Source organism: Emiliania huxleyi (genome assembly GCF_000372725.1).
Source record: "Emiliania huxleyi CCMP1516 unplaced genomic scaffold EMIHUscaffold_571, whole genome shotgun sequence".
NCBI classification, from domain to species: Eukaryota; Haptophyta; order Isochrysidales; family Noelaerhabdaceae; genus Emiliania; species Emiliania huxleyi.
The window spans coordinates 14,713-31,742 of record NW_005197715.1 but is presented as its reverse complement, the minus strand read 5'-3'; the positions used below and the strand labels follow the sequence as shown (position 1 = coordinate 31,742).

Below are 17,030 nucleotides of genomic sequence, written 5' to 3'. Positions count from 1 at the left end.
GGCCGTCCGAACCCATGTGCACTTTTCCGGCGTACATCGGTGCTTCAGCTGACGAGCACGAGTGGCGCACATGCAAGGCGTTCTTTTCCAGTGCGGGGAGAGCGGCTTAGGCGGCTCCGGTGGTGAGCCGGGTGTGTGTGCCAGTCCGCGCGAGTCAATTCTTTTTTTTGAGAGCGCCTTCATTCTTTTTCCACATGGAACGGGGCTTTCCCGTGAGGAGAAAACAAGTTCGTTTAAGTTCGTTTTCTACCCTTATAAGTCTTGTGCCGGAGCGCCGACCGCTCTTGAAGCCGCGAACCAGCTCAAACTCGGCCGTCCCGCCGCAAAGCGTCGGCCTCAGCTCGGGAGCCAACAGCCGGCGCGCATGGGGGGCAAGGAGCGAGAGCGCGAACCGCCACCGGCCACCGACGACGAGGATGCGACGCAGGCGACCACGCAGGATGCGACGCAGGCCCGCAGGCGACCACGCAGGAAGGCTGCTGGCGTCGTGGGGGAGTCATCCGGCAAGCGCAGCCGACAGCACAGCATCACCAGCTCACCGCTGGGCTCGCAAGCGGCGAAAGCGAAGGGCCGCCGCCATGTCGCAAGGGGAGCGGGCGACGAAACGAGTGGCCGACCAGCAGCGACGCCGCCGTGAGCAGCGTGAGAGCAAGGAATCACAGCCAGCATCGATCACCTTTGACGCTGCGGTGGCAAAGGTCGCGTCGGAGGCAGCTCTCGGCGTGGCGGAGGTTGAGGATTTCCGCGACTGGCTGCTCGACCCACAGCAAGCTGGACAGCCGATCGACGGTGAACGCATCACCGAGTGGCGCGCCTCCGAAGCGTACGAGCGCGCCCGGCTCGAGTGCATGGACGGTTGCATGTGCGAGGGTGCGTGCACGTGCACCTACGCTGGCGTAGGCATCGCCCCAGACGTGCCTGGAGTTACCTGCGACTACCTCGACGAGGCGCTTTTGGAGCCGCGCGCCAACGACGGGCAGCCGCGTCAGGTGGGGATTGGGTGCCGGAGGGCTGGGATGGCGTCGAGGCCGATCGGCATGAGGAGCGGGCTAAACTCGAGCGTGTCTGAGCGGATTGAGCGAGAGAAGCAAGACGGCCTCGCACACGCTTCAGAGAAAATTTGGGTGGAAGATTTTGAGACTGGTGCTTGGCCTTGGGGGGCCTCTCCACCCGTGGCAGCATTGCCAACTATCGCAACCGCCATGTAAACCCCGTCTTTTGCGCGTATGAAGCTTACACGGGCGATGCTGCTGAGGCCGATGCATACCTGCGCGACCCGGGTTCAGAGGCGTCACAGGCATGGCTCGAGGCGCAGCTTGCTCCAGGCGGTGGCCAGGTCCGACACCTCCTGGCTCGCCCGCCTACGGGGATGACTGTTACTTCTCCTACCCGTACTCGCCAGTGAGGCGGCCACGCGAGGAGGCGCCTGACGACAGCAACGCATATGAGCTCGACCAGGAGCGCGCGCTGGAGCTGCAGGGGCGCATCTCCTTATTTTACGGCCGGCCTTGGGACGAGGTGCCGAGAGGCGCGGGAGCTGCAGGGGCGCATCTCCTTATTTTACGGCCGGCCTTGGGACGAGGTGCCGAGAGGCGCGACGGTGCCAGTGACTTGCGAGTGGACCATCGCATCATTCAGCCGACAGCAGCAAATGCACGCTCTCGCCCGCACCGGTAGCCACGGACTTTGACATTGAGGACGAGTTCCTGCAGGAGCGTGCGCGGTGGTTCCGCGACCACGGCGGTGGCGGCGAGCTGGAGGGCTCGACGCGAAAGCAGAACGAGGCATTCCAGCGTTTGAAGGACCGCCTCTTTAGCCTTCCCCGCGACCGCGCGAACCCGTCGGGCACACCGCGTGCCTCGCAACGCCGGGCGTCGGGCGCCGGATCAAGCACCGACCCCCTGTGAGACTGTGGACGGTGCCTGGGACTCGAGCCTGGCTGGAATGGAACATCGGAAGAGCTTTACATTACGAATTAGTAGTAATTATGAAAAATATACGAGCGAGCTAAATCGCGATCACTCTCCACCCTCGAACGTCTGTGGAGGTAAGTGAGTACCTGTGTGCCAGGAGAAAAAGGCGGGTACCCGCTGGGCTGCCCGAAAAAAGTATTTTGAAAAGAAACGCGGTGATCGCCGCTCCTCCCTTTTGATGCTAGCCCTCCTGCTGGCCTCAGCGTCCGCGGAGCTCGCCGGCGGATCGCGCGAGCACCAAGACGCCGTCTCGCGCGGCGACGCCGAGACGATTGCGCACAGCTTGCCCGTGGTGCAAGCTGAGGCATCGAGGCGAGAGTTGACGGCGCACGCGCAGAGCCAGGGCAGTTTTGAACTGGACTCAAGGCGCCTCTCGACCGAGTGCACACTCGAGCGCTCTGCCTACTGTAGCGGCATTACGGATGGAATCCCGCTCTGCGCTTGCCTGTGCCGCCACCTCTCTGCCACCTACACTCGCTCTTGCGTCGGCACGCTCGCCATGTTTATGCAGACCTGGCATCACGAGGCTGGGAATATCGCGGACAGGGGGCTGGGACCCCCTCCCACCGCCTGGGCCCTCGGCGTCGCGCTGGTCTCCTCTGTCTTTCTCACCGGCGCCATCTCGGTGGTTTACTGGTACGCGAGGGCGACGGCAGCGGCGAGCTCCCGGGCGGTGTCGACCACGCCGCGGCGCGAGATCGCTTTTTACGAGGCCGACGCGCCGTCCGACGGCGCCGCCATCACCGACGACGTCGGCAGCGTCGGCTTCATGGTAGCGATGAACCCTGGCGAGCACAACCCCGCGATCGCGGTGCCTGTGAAGAAGTCTGGCGAGGCCGGCGCCACGCTCCTGTGATGCAATCGCGGCGAAATGTGTCCCTCAGGGCGCCGCGGCGCCGCCGGCGGTCTCGCCTCCGGCAGCGATCCTGATAGTCCAGTCACACCGAACACACTTGTCCTCCAGCTTGTACTCCTAGTTCCTGTCCCGTGTCCGTGTTGCTGTCGTCCGCTGTCCTCTTCCCTCTTGTATTTTTGTGCGATATTTCTGCAAAAATGGCTTTGATTCAGTGCGCGCCAGTCCCTCGCGCCGGTGAGCAGTGTGGCGCGGAGAGAGCCGCGTCCTTGGGGGAGAGTGCTAGACTGCTAGTTCGTAGTTGGTGACCCGAGTCGCGAGAGTGCGCGGACTGCGGTTGCGCGCGGGGGTTTTTTGGCCTGTATTTATGTATTTATCACTGAATCAGCCTGTAACCCCGTACCTATGTGCTACCTCACACGACAGGTAGTCGCACACCCAGGGCCGGCGGCCGGGGAGCTAAGAAGCGGCACCCAGCGGGCCGGATGATCCAGGTGCTAAATTCTCGTTCGTGTGAATCGTGCGTGTTGGCTGTTGCGAGAGCCTTGCGGTAAAATTCGAGCACTTGGAGTGCAGTCGGTAACCTCACACCCAGGGCCGGGGAGCTAAGAAGCGCACCCCAGCGGGCCGGATGATCGGTATCGGGTTACGGGCTAGAGAGCCCTACCTAGCCCTGGGCCCCCAGGCCCTAGGGGGGGTGCGCGTTCGCACGGAAGGGACCATAAAGTAAACACGGGTCTCCGAGGGTTAGTCCGCGCTTTGGGTTTCCCCTAGCGGCGGAGCGCCCCTCCACTCGGAGCTAAGAAAACACCACACACGCACACGAAGAAGTAAAATTCTCTTTCGAGCGGTGTGTACCTGTGTTAGTGCCAGTGCGCGCCAGTCCCGTGCCCAAAAAAGAAAGAAAGAAAACAGTGCTCCAAGAAAACAGACAACCCAAGGGAGGGATGGGAGGACGGCACGCCGCCACCACACACACAGGGATTTTAGGGGAGAAGTGTGGTGCTAGCCGTCGCCCACCCTTGGGCGTCTACCACTTCCTTCTCTTCGCAGTTTCTCACCAATTCTCGCAGCGACCTTCATGCCACCTCGCGTTCTTCCCACTCTCTTGGAGCACTTGGAGTGCAGTCATTAACCGCACATCCAGGGCCGGGGAGCTCAGAAGCGCACCCAGCGGGCCGGATGATTGGCATCGGGTTGCGGGCAAGAGAGCCCTAGGTAGCCCTGGGGGGTGCGCGTTTGGAGGGCAAGGGCCGTAAAGTAAACACGGGTCTCCGAGGGTTGGCCCCGCATACCAGGTTTCCCCTTAACTGCAGGACGCCCCCTCTACTCGGAGCTAATGAACACCACACTGCACGCCCCACACCACCACTCCGCACTACCGCACTCACTCGCGCAGGCACTTGAGTAGACCCCCAGGGCTCACCCCCCGTCTTCCCAGGGTCCCGACCCTCCTTGATTCGCTCTCTTGCTCGTCTCCCGAGCGTCATGCGACGGCCGGTGTGGCCGTTTCCCTCGTTGTTGGTGTCGCTTCCTCCGCTGCCGCCCTTCGTCCTCGCCAGCTTCTCCCGGCTCCACCGACTCCGAGGGCATCGACGGCCCGGCCGGGGTCTCCCCGGGCGAGGGCGGCGGCATCGTGTCTCGTCGCCACCCCTCCCTGGGAGGTCGGGCCGGCTCTCCCTGGTCGGCGAGTCGCGCCCGCATCCGCGGTCTCTCTATCGTTCTCGGCTCGCCCTTCCCCTCCGCCGGCTCCTCACTGAGCTCGGGGAGGCGCGGCCCCCCTTGTCGTAGATCACGGCGGTCCGGCTGCCGCCGCGACAGGTCTACCCCCGGCGGGTTCGCACGGCCCGACTCCACTCGTAGAGGCTGAGTCAGCTCGACTCTCACCACCCCCGACAGTTGGCTCCAGGCCTCAACCGGGGCCCTCCGGTCCTGGCCTTCCGGTTCGCCGGCTGACCCGCTGTCCCCCCACGGCACCCGCCCCCCCCGGTCCCCTCCCCCTCGTCGTTCTCTCTCTCCTGCTGTTTCTTCCTCTGACTCATCGCTCTCCTCGGCCTCGTTCTGAGACACCGCTGCCGTCTGCCGACCTCTTGCTCTCGCTGCTTCTCTCGCCTTTCTGCGTAGGAATTCCAGCACTGCGTGCGCGTCCGTCACCGTGAGTGCGTCCGCGCCGTCCTTCTGGTACATCTCCATTGCCGACGCCGCCACCGTCTCCAGGCCCTCGATAACCTGCGCGGCAGTGCCCGCGCCGGTCTGGGTCTTCCGCTGCTCGCGCCGCTGCACCATCTTCCAATCTTTGCCATCGCGTCGAGAAGCGAAGATGCTCTCGACCATGGATGAGGTGCCCTTCACCGCCGCTCCCGCGACCTCGTTCGCCCTGAGAGCCGCCTCGTCGAAGGCTCCCCGCTCCTTCGCGGCCTGCTGCGCCCGCACCACGTCCATCGCGTTCGCCGTCTGCGACTTGTGAGCTTCGCCACCTTCGCCTTCCTCTCCCGCGCCGCCGCCGCCTCCCGGTCCTCGCGGCGGTCCGCCAGGGGGTCGTCGCCGGCGTCGTCAGCCGCGATCATGGCCGTGACGGCCTCGCCGGCCATGTCGATTCTCGGTCGATCGATCGCGCTTCCCAAAAGTCGCCAAAAGTGGCGGCGAGTCGCAAATTACCCGCTCGCCGTCCCGGCGGTCCCGCAGCTCGCGCGCATCTCCCTCTTAACCCACCTCCGTAACATCTCTCTAAGGAATTCCAACTCCGCTCTCCTCTCCGCGTATTTTGGTCCCTCGAGTTTATCGAGCATTCCTCGCGCAAGGACCACATTTCTGACTCCCACTGCGATCATATCCCGCCATGTCATGTCGTTGCTCAGGTCCACTCTCGTTTCGAGCACTTGTACCTAAGAAAGAAAACAGACAACCCAAACGAGGGATAGGGGAGGAGGACAGGGTCCCCACCTGCACGAGCAGGATTTTGTACCAAAAAAAAGAATGTGCGCGTCGGGCCGGGGTGTGAGCGAGGGGCAGAAGGGGCGGGGGCGTGCGGGGCAGAGGCCCAACGTCGGGCGGCTTGTCGGGGTCCGGAGAATTCGAGGGGGGAACGAGGAGGGGGGGATGGGCGGTCGGCGTCGGGGTAGAAGCAACAGGGGGCGTACGGGGTAGCCGTCACTTTCCTGCCTCGAAAGGGCGGGGCTGTCCCGGAAAGTGAGAGACGCCGGGCAGCGTGGCGCACAACTGAACCCTCCCATACGTGTTTGTGGCTCCTCCTTTGCTGTCCCATCTCCTCATCTCTTTCCCGCCTGGGCGGGGCAGTGGGCGGGCGCGCGGTGCGGCGTGGCGTGTGTGTGTGTGCGACTGCAACGAAGGACCGCTAGCGAGGGACCATTGGGTTTGTACTATTAACAACGAAGGCGCTCAAAAAAAGAAAGAAAAGCTGCCATCAAGGGAGAGTGGAGGACGGCAGATCGCCGTCGAGCGGGCCGACCACACGATGCGCATCCTAGTCGGAGCAGCGTCGCGCCCGCACTTGACGCCCGTGCACGCTGCAGGCTCAGCGCCCGTTATGCTCGGAGTCTTCGAGTGCCCACTCTTTACCAGGACACCGCCGCCACCGCCACCGTCTTCGAGTGAGCCGCAATCGCCTCCCAGAGCATCGCCACCGCCGCCGTCGCCTCCCAGAGCATCGCCTCCGCCGCCGTCGCCGCCACCGCTCGAGGCGGTCTCTCTAGCTGTGGAGCGCCAGGCGCAGCGCGCGCTCGGCGTCGATCGAGCGCTGGGCGCCATCGCCGCGGAAACCGCCATTGAGACTGCGGTGCGGGCTGTGTGCGACGAGGTGGGCTCGTTGGAGGTCGAGGTGGCGGCCGAATCGACGTGGCAGATGCTGACGCTGCCAACCAAGCGCGGCAGCGTCACCGCGGCCTCCGTGAGGGCGCGCAGTGTCGTGGCGGGCGGCGTCCGCGCCTCTTCTGCAGAGCTCTCCTTCCCGGAAGGCGTCAGCGTCGTCCTCGGCACGCCCACGTCGTCGCAGCCCGCCGCACAGCCCGCCGCTTTCGGACTGCCGAACCTCGCGCGGCGCACGCCGGCGGACTTCGCGGTCCGCTTCTCCCAGGACGACCTCTCTCGCTCTCCGGTGCTCTTCGCGTCGCTCGAGGCGCTGCTGCAAGAGCTGCTTCGGTCGGGCGCCTCGGCGGCGATCGGCAGCGTGCTGCCGCAGGACACGGCGGCGCTGCGCATCACGCTGCGCGAGGTCGAGTCTCTCCGCGACGGCCGCATCACCCTCATCGCCGACGGCACGAGCACGCGCGCAGACGGCTCTCTCGTCTCGCTGCAGGGGCTGCGAGTCCGCACCGCGGTGGGCGTGTCGCGGGTGGAGAGGATGGTGGTGCTGAGCAGGAGCGAGCTGCTCTCCACCTTCGAGGGGCTCGGCGCGCGGCTCGAGGTCGGCCTCCCCTTCCTCCGCGGCGCGGGCATCCCTCTCCCCGCCGGTCTCACCCTCGAACAGCTCGCGGTGCTCGATGGCGCAGTCACCGCGCGCGGCAGCGTCACCCTCGAGCCGCTCGACTATTCGGCCCTCCTCGAGCAGGCGCAGCAGATCCAGGCCGACTTTGCCGCCCCGGCGGCGACCTCAGCGACCGTCGACACGGAAGGAGTCGTCGAGGAGCAGCCCGCCGGCACGAGTCAGGGCAGCCTGCCACGCGGCGTCTGAGAGCAGCTGGACGCTTGGGAGCGGGGCTGCTCACATCCAGTCCAGCGGCACTGTACTCCTGGGAGAGAACGGCCGTTTGGCTTGCAACCAAGTATGTGTGATCAACACCACCCCCCGTCGCAGTCTGTGGCAGGTCTGTGGCCTGTCTGTGAGCTGTAGGCCGTATGCGCGGCGCCCTTCTCCCCGCTTGATCTATATGTATGTGGAAAGGAGAGCTGTATGCGAGAGCCGTGATCACACGCCAACCGTCTCTCAATTTGTCGATGTACGACACGAGAGAGAGAGAAACGAGCTGGCCGGAGGGCGGAGGCGGAGCGGCGAGAGCGCATGCCACGCGGCGGACGCGTGTGCGCGAAAATCAAAATGCCGAGGCCCGAGCGAGAGACGTGTGAGACGGAAAGGATTTATAACACGAATCACAGACTCTGACAGAGGCGTGTCACGTGTCAGGCTCCCCCGCCTCACTGGCGCCCAAGGGCGCCAAGGAGCCAGCAGCTGCGGCGCTGTCGCGCTGTCCGCGGAATGTGCTCGACCCGGAATTCACGCCCGACGCCCCTGGGCACAAAAGGGGCCCCGCCCCATAGAAAGGCAACCGTGTTAGAGTTGTTTGGTATTGCTAAAAATCTCTCTCTAGAAAGGAAGGAGTCTCCCTCCCACCCAAGCAAGAAAGAGTGAGAAGGAAGGTGACTTGTGTCGTGTGCCCGTCGTTCGATTGTTGTGTTGTGTGTGTGTCTCTCTCTACTCTTGCGGATTTCTTCTTGCTGTTTGTGTTGCGTGTACGTACTCTCTCTCTCTCTCTCTCCTCTGTACTGTACTTTTAGCTTACTGGGAGAAAAGGGAGAGGGGTTTGTGTTCTCTAGGCCCCTAAGTAAGGCCCTACGCGCGTCTCTCTCTCTCCTCTTGCTTGTGTTTGGTTTTGGCCCCCGGTTTTGCATTTCGCGTGCGTGGACCGTTGGTGGAGTCCGTCTCATATATCGCTAATTCAGGCGTGCTCATCATCGACACTGTAGGTGAACCTTCTTTTCTAGACCGCTAGGATTGAGAGCAGCCTCGCTCTCAATCCTATAAGTCGAAGGATTGTGAGCAGCATTCCTCGCAATCGTAGCATCTCTGTACGATTGCTAGCACCCACGCTCGCAATCCTACATCTTCTAGGACTAAGAGCAGCTCCGCTCCCAAGGTGACTGGTGACGCCTACGACTACTACCAGCGCGCTCGCAATCCGAGCAAAGCCTAGGATTGCGAGCAGCTTTGCTCACAATCCGAGCAACATGCCTCCGATTGCGAGCAGTAGCGCTCGCAATCCTACATCTTGTAGGACTATGAGCGGCGGCGCTCACAATCGTACCCAAGATCCAAGGATTGCTAGCATTTGCACAGGGGGCGCTCCCAATCGCTCCAGCCGCGAGCGCTTGTGAGTGAGCGCGCCGGGAGGGTCTCCTCACAATCCAAACAGTGATCGCACCGATTGCGAGGGGACCCGCTCGCAATCCTAGAAGTCGTAGGACTGTGGGCGGTGTCGCTCGCAATCGGCGAAAGTTCTAGGATTGCGAGCGCTCCTGCTCGCAATCGGAGGCATGTTGCTAGGATTGTGAGCTAAGCTGCTCGCAACCCTAGAGTTTGCTCGGATTGTGAGCGCGCTGGTAGTAGTCGTAAGCGTCAGCAGTCACCTTGTGAGCGGAGCTGCTCTTAGTCCTAGAAGACGTAGGATTGCGAGCGTGGGTGCTCACAATCGCACAGAGATGCTACGATTGCGAGGAGTGCTGCTCACAATCCTTCGACTTCTAGGATTGAGAGCGAGGCTGCTCTCAATCCTAGCGGTCTAGAAAAGAAGGTTCACCGACACTGTAGTCTTCCCTAAGTTTTACACTTCTGTCACGCAGCGTTCAGGTTTTGGGCCAGCACAGCCACAACAACTTATACGGCCCGTGCGTCATTTAGAGGAAACACGTGCTGCGGCGGAATGGGCGAGTCGAACCATATGTCGCCTCGCCCAAACGAAGCACAGTGACATCTCTCTTTTCGGTTTCACCACTAGGCCCTCCATGGCACCTCGCACCTGACCTCGAGCCAGAGTGGCGCCGGCGCGTAGAACCATTTGTTGGTCAGCGGTGGTGCGCAGCCTCTCCTCTCTTGCCGTTGCTATGCTTGCTCCATCCCTGAGTTTTTGAGTCGCGTGCAGGCTTTATGCGCCTGGGCTGCCGCGATGGTGCATTGTACGCAACCCGGCCGAGCGGTGAATGGGCCACTCAGCGACCTTATGCTTGGAGCGTATCTCTATCTGAACAGCTTCTCACCTGTTTGCCTTGTTGCCTTACCCGTAGGTGGGTAAGCTGTCAGTCGTGGAGCCACCGAAAGGGCTCGTCGGTCGTTGGAGATTGGCGCGCAGAAGAGAATATTTCCCTTTCTACGCCGCATGCGGCCTCACGCAACCTCCCACCCGTAGGCACGGAGCCCGCGACGGAGCTGCGCTATGGTCTGCCTCTCGCCACTGCTGCCCACGGCCATCGTCCGAACTAGGTGCGCCGCCGTTGACCGACGCTAAGTTGGCGGAAGCGCTGCGGCGGCCGCGCGCCAACGTGAGCTGGACAGGTTCGCCGCCCGAATCCTCTCAATGCTGCCGAGGGGTTCCGACCCCGCGCTCGGTTGCGGCAGGGGAGCTGCTGCACAAGCAGCCGCAGCACCGGTACGTGTGGAACGAGCACGGCGGTGTCGAGTGCGACTGCGTGGTACGCTGGGATAGACACGACTCACGTTAGACGAGAGTCTACACCCATGCTCACTCGCTCGCAGTCTTAGCGAGCAGGCTGAAACGGCAGCAGTTCCCTCTTGCGACGCTTTCTCTTGATACATGAAGGTTGCCATCGAACGGCTGAGAAGAATTACGACGGCGACGCAGCTGGCAAGCACACCACTAGCAGCAGGGCAACTGCTGCCGATGAGCCATACGTTGAGCGCACTGTATCGTCCAGACCTTCTGCTCTGGTCGCGTGCCAGGCGGGCTAGCGGGCTGTGCTATAGACCTACGCCGCGTGCCGCTGCGCCGGTCACCGATGTAGATCACGTGCATAAATTTTCGTGAAAAAGGCGCCGGACAAAAAAATCGTGCCGCAGCGCACTCGACACAGGCGCCACACAAGAGTCTCTCGCGTGTTGGACACCTTCTCGGATCTCGCAATATATATACCTCGAGGTATACACAATACACACGGGGCGCGCGCGGCGCCCGGCGGGGGAACGTCTCTGGAGACGCGAAGTGCGCGATCGTGACACACACTCACTTACCTTTAGACTGAGAAGCACACTGGTGACAGCCTGCGATTATAACACACCTTTTCACGCCTGGCGCGAGACCGACCCGGAGCTTGGGCGCCTCGCGGCCGAGCCCGAGGCCCGAGCTGCGCCTCGCATCCCAGCCCCCACACGTCACGACTAGCCAATCTGCAGCTTGTACAGCACGAGCAGAGAGAGGCAGCAGCCCATGACCACCCCGAGGATGGTCTTGTCGCGCGACCGCTTTCTGCTTATCCGCCCGAGCAGCGCGTTGATCTGCGGCGCCACGGCAGAGAGCTGCTGCAGCTTTGAGCCGACGCCGCCAAAGATGCCTCGCTGGAGGCTGAGCGCAGCCTTGGTCTCGGCGGCGTGCTCGAGCAAGCCGTCGAGCGCGCGATCGGTGGCGTGCACGGCATTGCGCTCGCGCAGCAGCGCGTCGGTGGCGCGACTCGCCGAGCGGTGCTCGACGATGTCCTCGCGCACCGAGGTGAGAAGCTGCTGGCGCTCGTCGGCCATGCGCAGGTTGGCCTTGGTCTTTGAGAACTCCTCGAGAAAATCGTGCAGGATCTCGCGGTGCCTAGGGCAGCGAATGGAAATCGCCTGGACCCGCCGCTCCACACGAGAGCCGCTGCGTCGCCACGCACCGCTGCAGCGTGTGCAGCGTCGTCGCTGCTCGACCCGACGGCGCTGCGCTAGCCGCCCGGCTCATCGCGTCGTTGACCTCCTGCAGCCGTGTCAGTGATGCCTGCGGACACGAGACGAAAAGCGTCAGCGCGGCGCCACATGCTTCCTCGGACAGAGAGTGGCCGTGCCTGGACGTCACGGGTGCGCGCCTCGACGCCACCACTGCTCGCGCCGGGATCGGAGAGGTCTGATCGGCCCAGCTGCATCAACTCGGCGTCGAGGGTGTGCTCGAGCCGCCGCGCCTCGCGGCGGAGCTCGTCCATCGACATGAAGGGCGACACCTGGGCCAGGCCGCCGGCGCTTGGGTTGCAAGAAAAAAATCTCGCCTGCGCTCGTGGTGAGCCTGATGTATGTGTGTGGCGCTGTTGGTGGGCTCACGACTTGGTGGCAGTTGCACCAGCCCTGCCAAATGTCGCCACCGAGGGTGCACCCGCAAAAGAAAAACTGCGTACTGGCTCGCACTGGGTGAACTCAAGTACCCTCCAGCGATGATTCTGTCAGAGAGCCTTTGTTCTGTGTTGCCCCCTCTGTGTTCCCCTCTTTGTCAGTGTATGTAGCTCTTACGTACATTCCCGGAGGAGGAGTCTGCATCTGCTGACACCGGACAGTACCATCTGGCAAAGACCTGCTTCGCAGCCCGCATCTCGTGGGGACCATGTCCTCCTCCCCCATCCCTCGTTTGAGTTGTCTGTTTTCTTTCTTTCTTTCTCCATGTCTGGTGTTTACTAGCTCCGAGTAGAGGGGGCGTTCCTCTGCTGCTAGGGGAAACCCAAAGCGCGGAGCCCTCGCGCGGAGAAAATTGTTTACTTTACGGCGGCCCTTTCCCTGCGAACGCGCACCCCCCAGGGCTAGGGCTCTCTAGCCCGTAAATGAGGGTATCCGGCGAACCAGTTTAGACCATGTTTAGACCATGTTTAGACCACGGCTGAACACGAGCACCAGATAGTCCTGTTTACGATAAGCTGGGTCTAAACAGGGCTCGGCCTGGGTGGGGGACCCCATAAGCCATACCAGGTTTAGACCCGGTTTAGGGCGCCCCTACCCCTCGCGCTGCTCCGCCGCCGCGGCCGCGCTGGCTGCGGAAGCGGCAGCGTGCAGCCGCCATCCTCTGCCTCGCGGGCCGGACAGCCACACCTGGCACACTTGCACCGCGCAACAACAGCCTCGCCGGTCAGGCGCACGGTGTCGTCGGGCAGCGTGATAATCTCGTCCATGCCCGTCGTCGAAGTGCATCAGCAGCCGCGTGGACCCTCGAGACGGTCAAGATTGCCATGCACTTCCACAAAATCGACCAGCGCGAGAAGAAGCAAGGCCGCTGACGCTTGCGCGTGCCGCTGAGATCCGCGTCTCTCTCGTCACAGAGCAGGGGAGCTGGGGCGGGGGAGGTGCGCGCTGCCGGGGGGGGGGGGGGGGCATTAGCCCCATACCAGGTTTAAACCCCGGTTATCGTAAACAGGACCAATCTGGTTCGTGTTCAAAAAGTGGTCTAAACTGGTGTAAACTGGTTCGCCGGATACCCTCCTCCGTAACCCGATGCATCCCGATCATCTGGCTCGCTGGGTGCGCTTCTTAGTCCCCGTCCCTGGATGTGAGGCTGCCGACTGCACTCCAAGTGGTTGAGATGAGATCTGTGCGTGACGCTACTGGGGACCTTCTTGTACAGCATCGGCATTCGCTACTACTGCACAGCTGCACAACATCCGCTACTGCACAGGAAGGGGAGTCATCAAATCAAAGAAACAAGGTGCGTGGGCGAGCGCGAGCGAGAGGAGGAAGACATGATGGATGGGACGGAAGCTGGGAAGAGCATTTCCATTTGACGACGGAAAAACGGAAGTTAAAATAAAAAAAGAAAAGGAAGCGCGTCCGCAAAAGAGGAGGCCTTTTTGCGCGCTCCGAGTCATGCCGAGACGCGCCCCCCGCCGATGCGCCTCCGCACCGCGCCCACAGTGAGCCCGCCGCCGATTCCAGAGAACGTGGTGTCGGCGGCGCATGAAGGCTTGCTGATTCCAATTCGGACGTGGTTCAGCGGCGGCGGCAAGGCCGACGCGACCTACGAGACAAGCGGAGCTAGCAGCCGCACGCTGCTGATCAGCTGATGCTTGCGGCCGCCAACGGCCAAGAGAGTGTGGCCGACCTGCTTCTTAAGGGGCGCGCAGGTCGACCTGCAAGACAGCAACGGCACCACCGCACTGCTTGAAGCCGCCCAGAGGGGCCACGTGCAGGTGATGGACATGCTGCTCAAGCGCGGCGCAGAAGTCAGCCTAGCAAACAACGACGGCGTGACCGCGCTGACGGCTGCCATGCTCCACGGAAAGACCGAAGCCGAGCTCCGCCTGATGTCGGCAATCGAGAGCAACTGGTTTGAAGCGTGGGTGCTGCCGTTGCTCGACGGGACCGGGCGGGTCAACGCGGCCTCAATGCGCGGGCGGTGGGCCGGCGTACGTACCGTCGACACGGACATCGAAGGCCTTGCCGGCGAAAGGCGTTGAGGCGGAGACGAAGCGCGCGGCTTCGCGGTTGTTGACGGCGCTGTCTCCGAGGGACGGGTTGTTCTTGACGTGCACATCCCGCGCCTTGACGAGCTCCTGGTGCGCGTACCAGTCCTTGTGATTCTTGATGGCAGCGAGCGCCCGCGGCCGCGGGTACGTGGATTTGCAAGTGCCATTGAGAATCGCGTCGGTAGCTGGAAGGGACTCGGGCTCGGGGAGCGGGACGCTCTTGGGGTAGAACTCAGTCAGGTAGCCGCCGCGGACGGTGTAGTATTTTTTGTGTCAAATCGGTAAAAACCTGCTCTGCAAGAGCGAGTTTTGTGGCTTGTGTTTGGCTTCATCGGTCCCGTGACTGTCGCGCCGCCGCGTTGCACATTGGACACATGCTCTCGCGCGTGGCGATGACGGTCGGCGCACGTGGCATCCTGAAAGGCCGCGCCTCGGGAGTCGAGCTGCCTCGACACAGCCGCGAGGGCGGACACTGGCCCTGCACGAGCCGGCTGTCGGGCGCTCTGGTGCTCGCAGCGGTGCAGCTGGAGTCGGAGACTCGACCTCCACCTCCGCCCCGCCGCCAGATCCACCGGACTGAGGGCGGCTGGAGCTGCAGCACGATCTGGAACTACGTGCTGAAGGGAGACGATTCGACCTACCTGGCCAACTTCCGCTGCACGCGGCGCCAGCTTGATGATCTCGTTGGACAGCTGGAAGCCGGGGCGCCATACATGGTGAGCAGGCTAGGCGGGCGGGGCAACCCGACACTCTTCCGACCTCGGAGCCACGGGAGGGTGCTCAAGGAAACGGAAGCGGCGAAAGCCGACGGTTGGTAGGAATGGGGCTCTCCTCTGGCCAGATTTGGGCTTGGAGTTGGCCGCGTCGAGTTTTGGATGATAGTTCGATTTTCAATGTACTCAATGTATGTGTGTGTGTACGTACTTTTAGCTTACTGGGAGAAAAGAGAGAGGGGGGTTGTGTTCTCTAGGCCCCTAAGGGCCCTACGCGCGGCGTGAGAGCTCGGAAGCGAGCTTTGCACGGCGATCGAGGATGGCACGGTTTACCCCCTTCACCGAAGCGATGGAGATGCGTTCCGCGTGGTGTGACACAAATGAGAGGCGGGAGTGGGGAGGGTACGCGGTGCGGTCAACGCCCGAGCGTTGAGCCTTGCGCGCAAGGCGGTTGATCTTTGCAACTGCTGGCGGCGAGAAGCCGCCGCCGAATGTCTCGTGGAGAAGCAGGTTGAACTTGTTGCGTTTGGTGAAGATCCCATCATGGTAGTGGCCACGCTGTGACTTGACGTAGCCTTGGCCGGTGGTGTGGTCGAACGCCCGTTGACCACGGAACCCGCGTTGCTTGCAGCCCATGTTTGCAAGGCGGGCGCGCTCTTCGGTGTTGCCGAAGGCGAACTTGTCTCCAACGGAGCCGGGGTTGCCTCCGGTGTCGGCGCGGCCGACTCCAACGGGCAAGCCACCCCGGAGGGGGGTCCAAAGTTTGACCTCACTGATCTCGTCTTTGCCCCCGGGAGCCGCGCCCGGCTCAGCCAGGTCGGTTTTGTAGCCCTCGTTGAACTGCTTGGTGAGCTCAGGTTTTTCGGCATCTCCCATAACGGGCCGGGAGATGGAGACGGCGGCGACACAATCGTACCAGGCGCGAAGTACGCCGTCGTGTGGGCGCCGCCGGGCGGCGTTGTTGAGGAACCAGTCGCCATGGTAGTCCTTTGCGCCACCGACTGTGTCCCCAAGTTCGAGTGCCCGCGTGACAGTCGAGCGGCACTGCGAGAGGTGAAGACCGTTTCGGCGCTGAAGTTCGCCGATGAATATGTCGTCTGGAATGGTTGTGGCGTTGCTGCCGTCAAGTTTGGTGTCGAGCCACCGCCCCGCGTAAGGCTGCGAAGTTGAGACGTAGCGGATGGACTCGCGGTAACGTATCTTGGTGTCGCCGGGCTGCCAGTTGGCTGCTGTGTAGTCGTCAAGGGCGCGCCACTCCTTCTGCAGATCGAACCAGTTCCAGATAGTCTCGATGGCAGCAAGCGCCCGCGCGTACGGGCTTCCTGATTTGCAAGTGCCATCGATGACTGACTCCGGTGTTGGAAGAGACTCAGAAGTGGGGAGGCTGACGCCCTTGGGGTAGAACTCAGAGATTTTGCCGCCGCGCAAGGTGTAGTAGATGTTGTCGTCGCGCGCGGCTCGGATGGAGGCCACCTCGTCTCGCCTCGAGAGCGCGGCTCTGTACGAGTTGACGTTGTGTGTATGTGGCTCTTACTTACGTACATTCCCGGAGGAGGACTGCTGACATTTTTGTGAACGATTTTTCGCTTGACCTCGGTGGGAAATCGCACTATTTAAGGGCAAACACCGATTTGTTGTGGGGGGGGGGTGTCAAGGTGCAGCCGCGAACAGAGTCGGAATCGCACGAGCCCAAAAAGCGCAAGGCCAAGGGCAGACGCCCCGGGTCGGGGTCGTCGCGCCCGAGCGCCGACGACAAGCCATGGCACCCGCAGATATTGCACGTCTTCTCTGGCAAGACAAAAAGTAAAGCGAGCGACAAAATGTCACGCGGTAATTCCGAGGGCTCGACCGGCGGCTCGCAGCTTCCGAGCTTGTGCACAAAGACGCCTGTGTGTCGAGCCTGACGATGGGGTGCGGCTCAAGCAAGCCCGAGATCGGGAAGAGTATCATGGTGGATGGCAAGGAGCACCACCTCGCCTATGTCAACCCCGACGATCCCTCCTACGGCACCAAGTACGTCGAGGGGCCTCCGCCGCAAGCGCAGAAGAAGCGAGCGGGCTTCTCCTTTCGCTACACATCCAACCGCTACACCTCGAACCGTCGCACCGACAACCGGGCGACAGATAATCGGTAGGCGCCGGTCGCCCATCGCTGCCTGTCAGGTGTAGAAGCCGTTCGCGTGTTGTCTGTGTGTCGATACCACATCTGATTATTCACTACTTCTGACTGGAGACGCTTTCGCTCACACTGGTCTGGCCGCAAAGTGCTGGTAGCGCCAGCTCGGGTCCGAGACGGAGCGCGGTGAACGTGCGCGCTACTGCCTACTGACGTACGGCTGGTCGA

General features: G+C 62.6%; 3 protein-coding genes across 3 annotated transcripts; 2 read left to right on the top strand and 1 right to left on the bottom strand.

The window, feature by feature from the left end:
* Window positions 1–578: 578 nt before the first annotated feature.
* EMIHUDRAFT_120076 (hypothetical protein) lies at window positions 579–2,829 on the top strand (the record flags this gene model as incomplete). Its single annotated transcript, XM_005764935.1, has 4 exons — window positions 579–989; window positions 1,459–1,518; window positions 1,713–1,903; window positions 2,340–2,829. The coding sequence occupies 4 exons, from the start codon at window positions 579–581 to the stop codon at window positions 2,827–2,829; spliced, it is 1,152 nt and encodes a 383-aa protein (XP_005764992.1).
* Window positions 2,830–6,373: 3,544 nt separating this feature from the next.
* Window positions 6,374–7,516, top strand: EMIHUDRAFT_247369 (hypothetical protein; the record flags this gene model as incomplete). Its single annotated transcript, XM_005764934.1, has 2 exons — window positions 6,374–6,382; window positions 6,554–7,516. 2 exons carry the CDS (start codon window positions 6,374–6,376, stop codon window positions 7,514–7,516), a joined length of 972 nt encoding a protein of 323 aa, XP_005764991.1.
* Window positions 7,517–10,948: 3,432 nt separating this feature from the next.
* Window positions 10,949–11,368, bottom strand: EMIHUDRAFT_76669 (hypothetical protein; the record flags this gene model as incomplete). Its single annotated transcript, XM_005764933.1, has 1 exon — window positions 10,949–11,368. A coding segment is annotated over one exon (420 nt), but the record flags the coding sequence as incomplete, so codon positions are not given.
* Window positions 11,369–17,030: the final 5,662 nt, after the last annotated feature.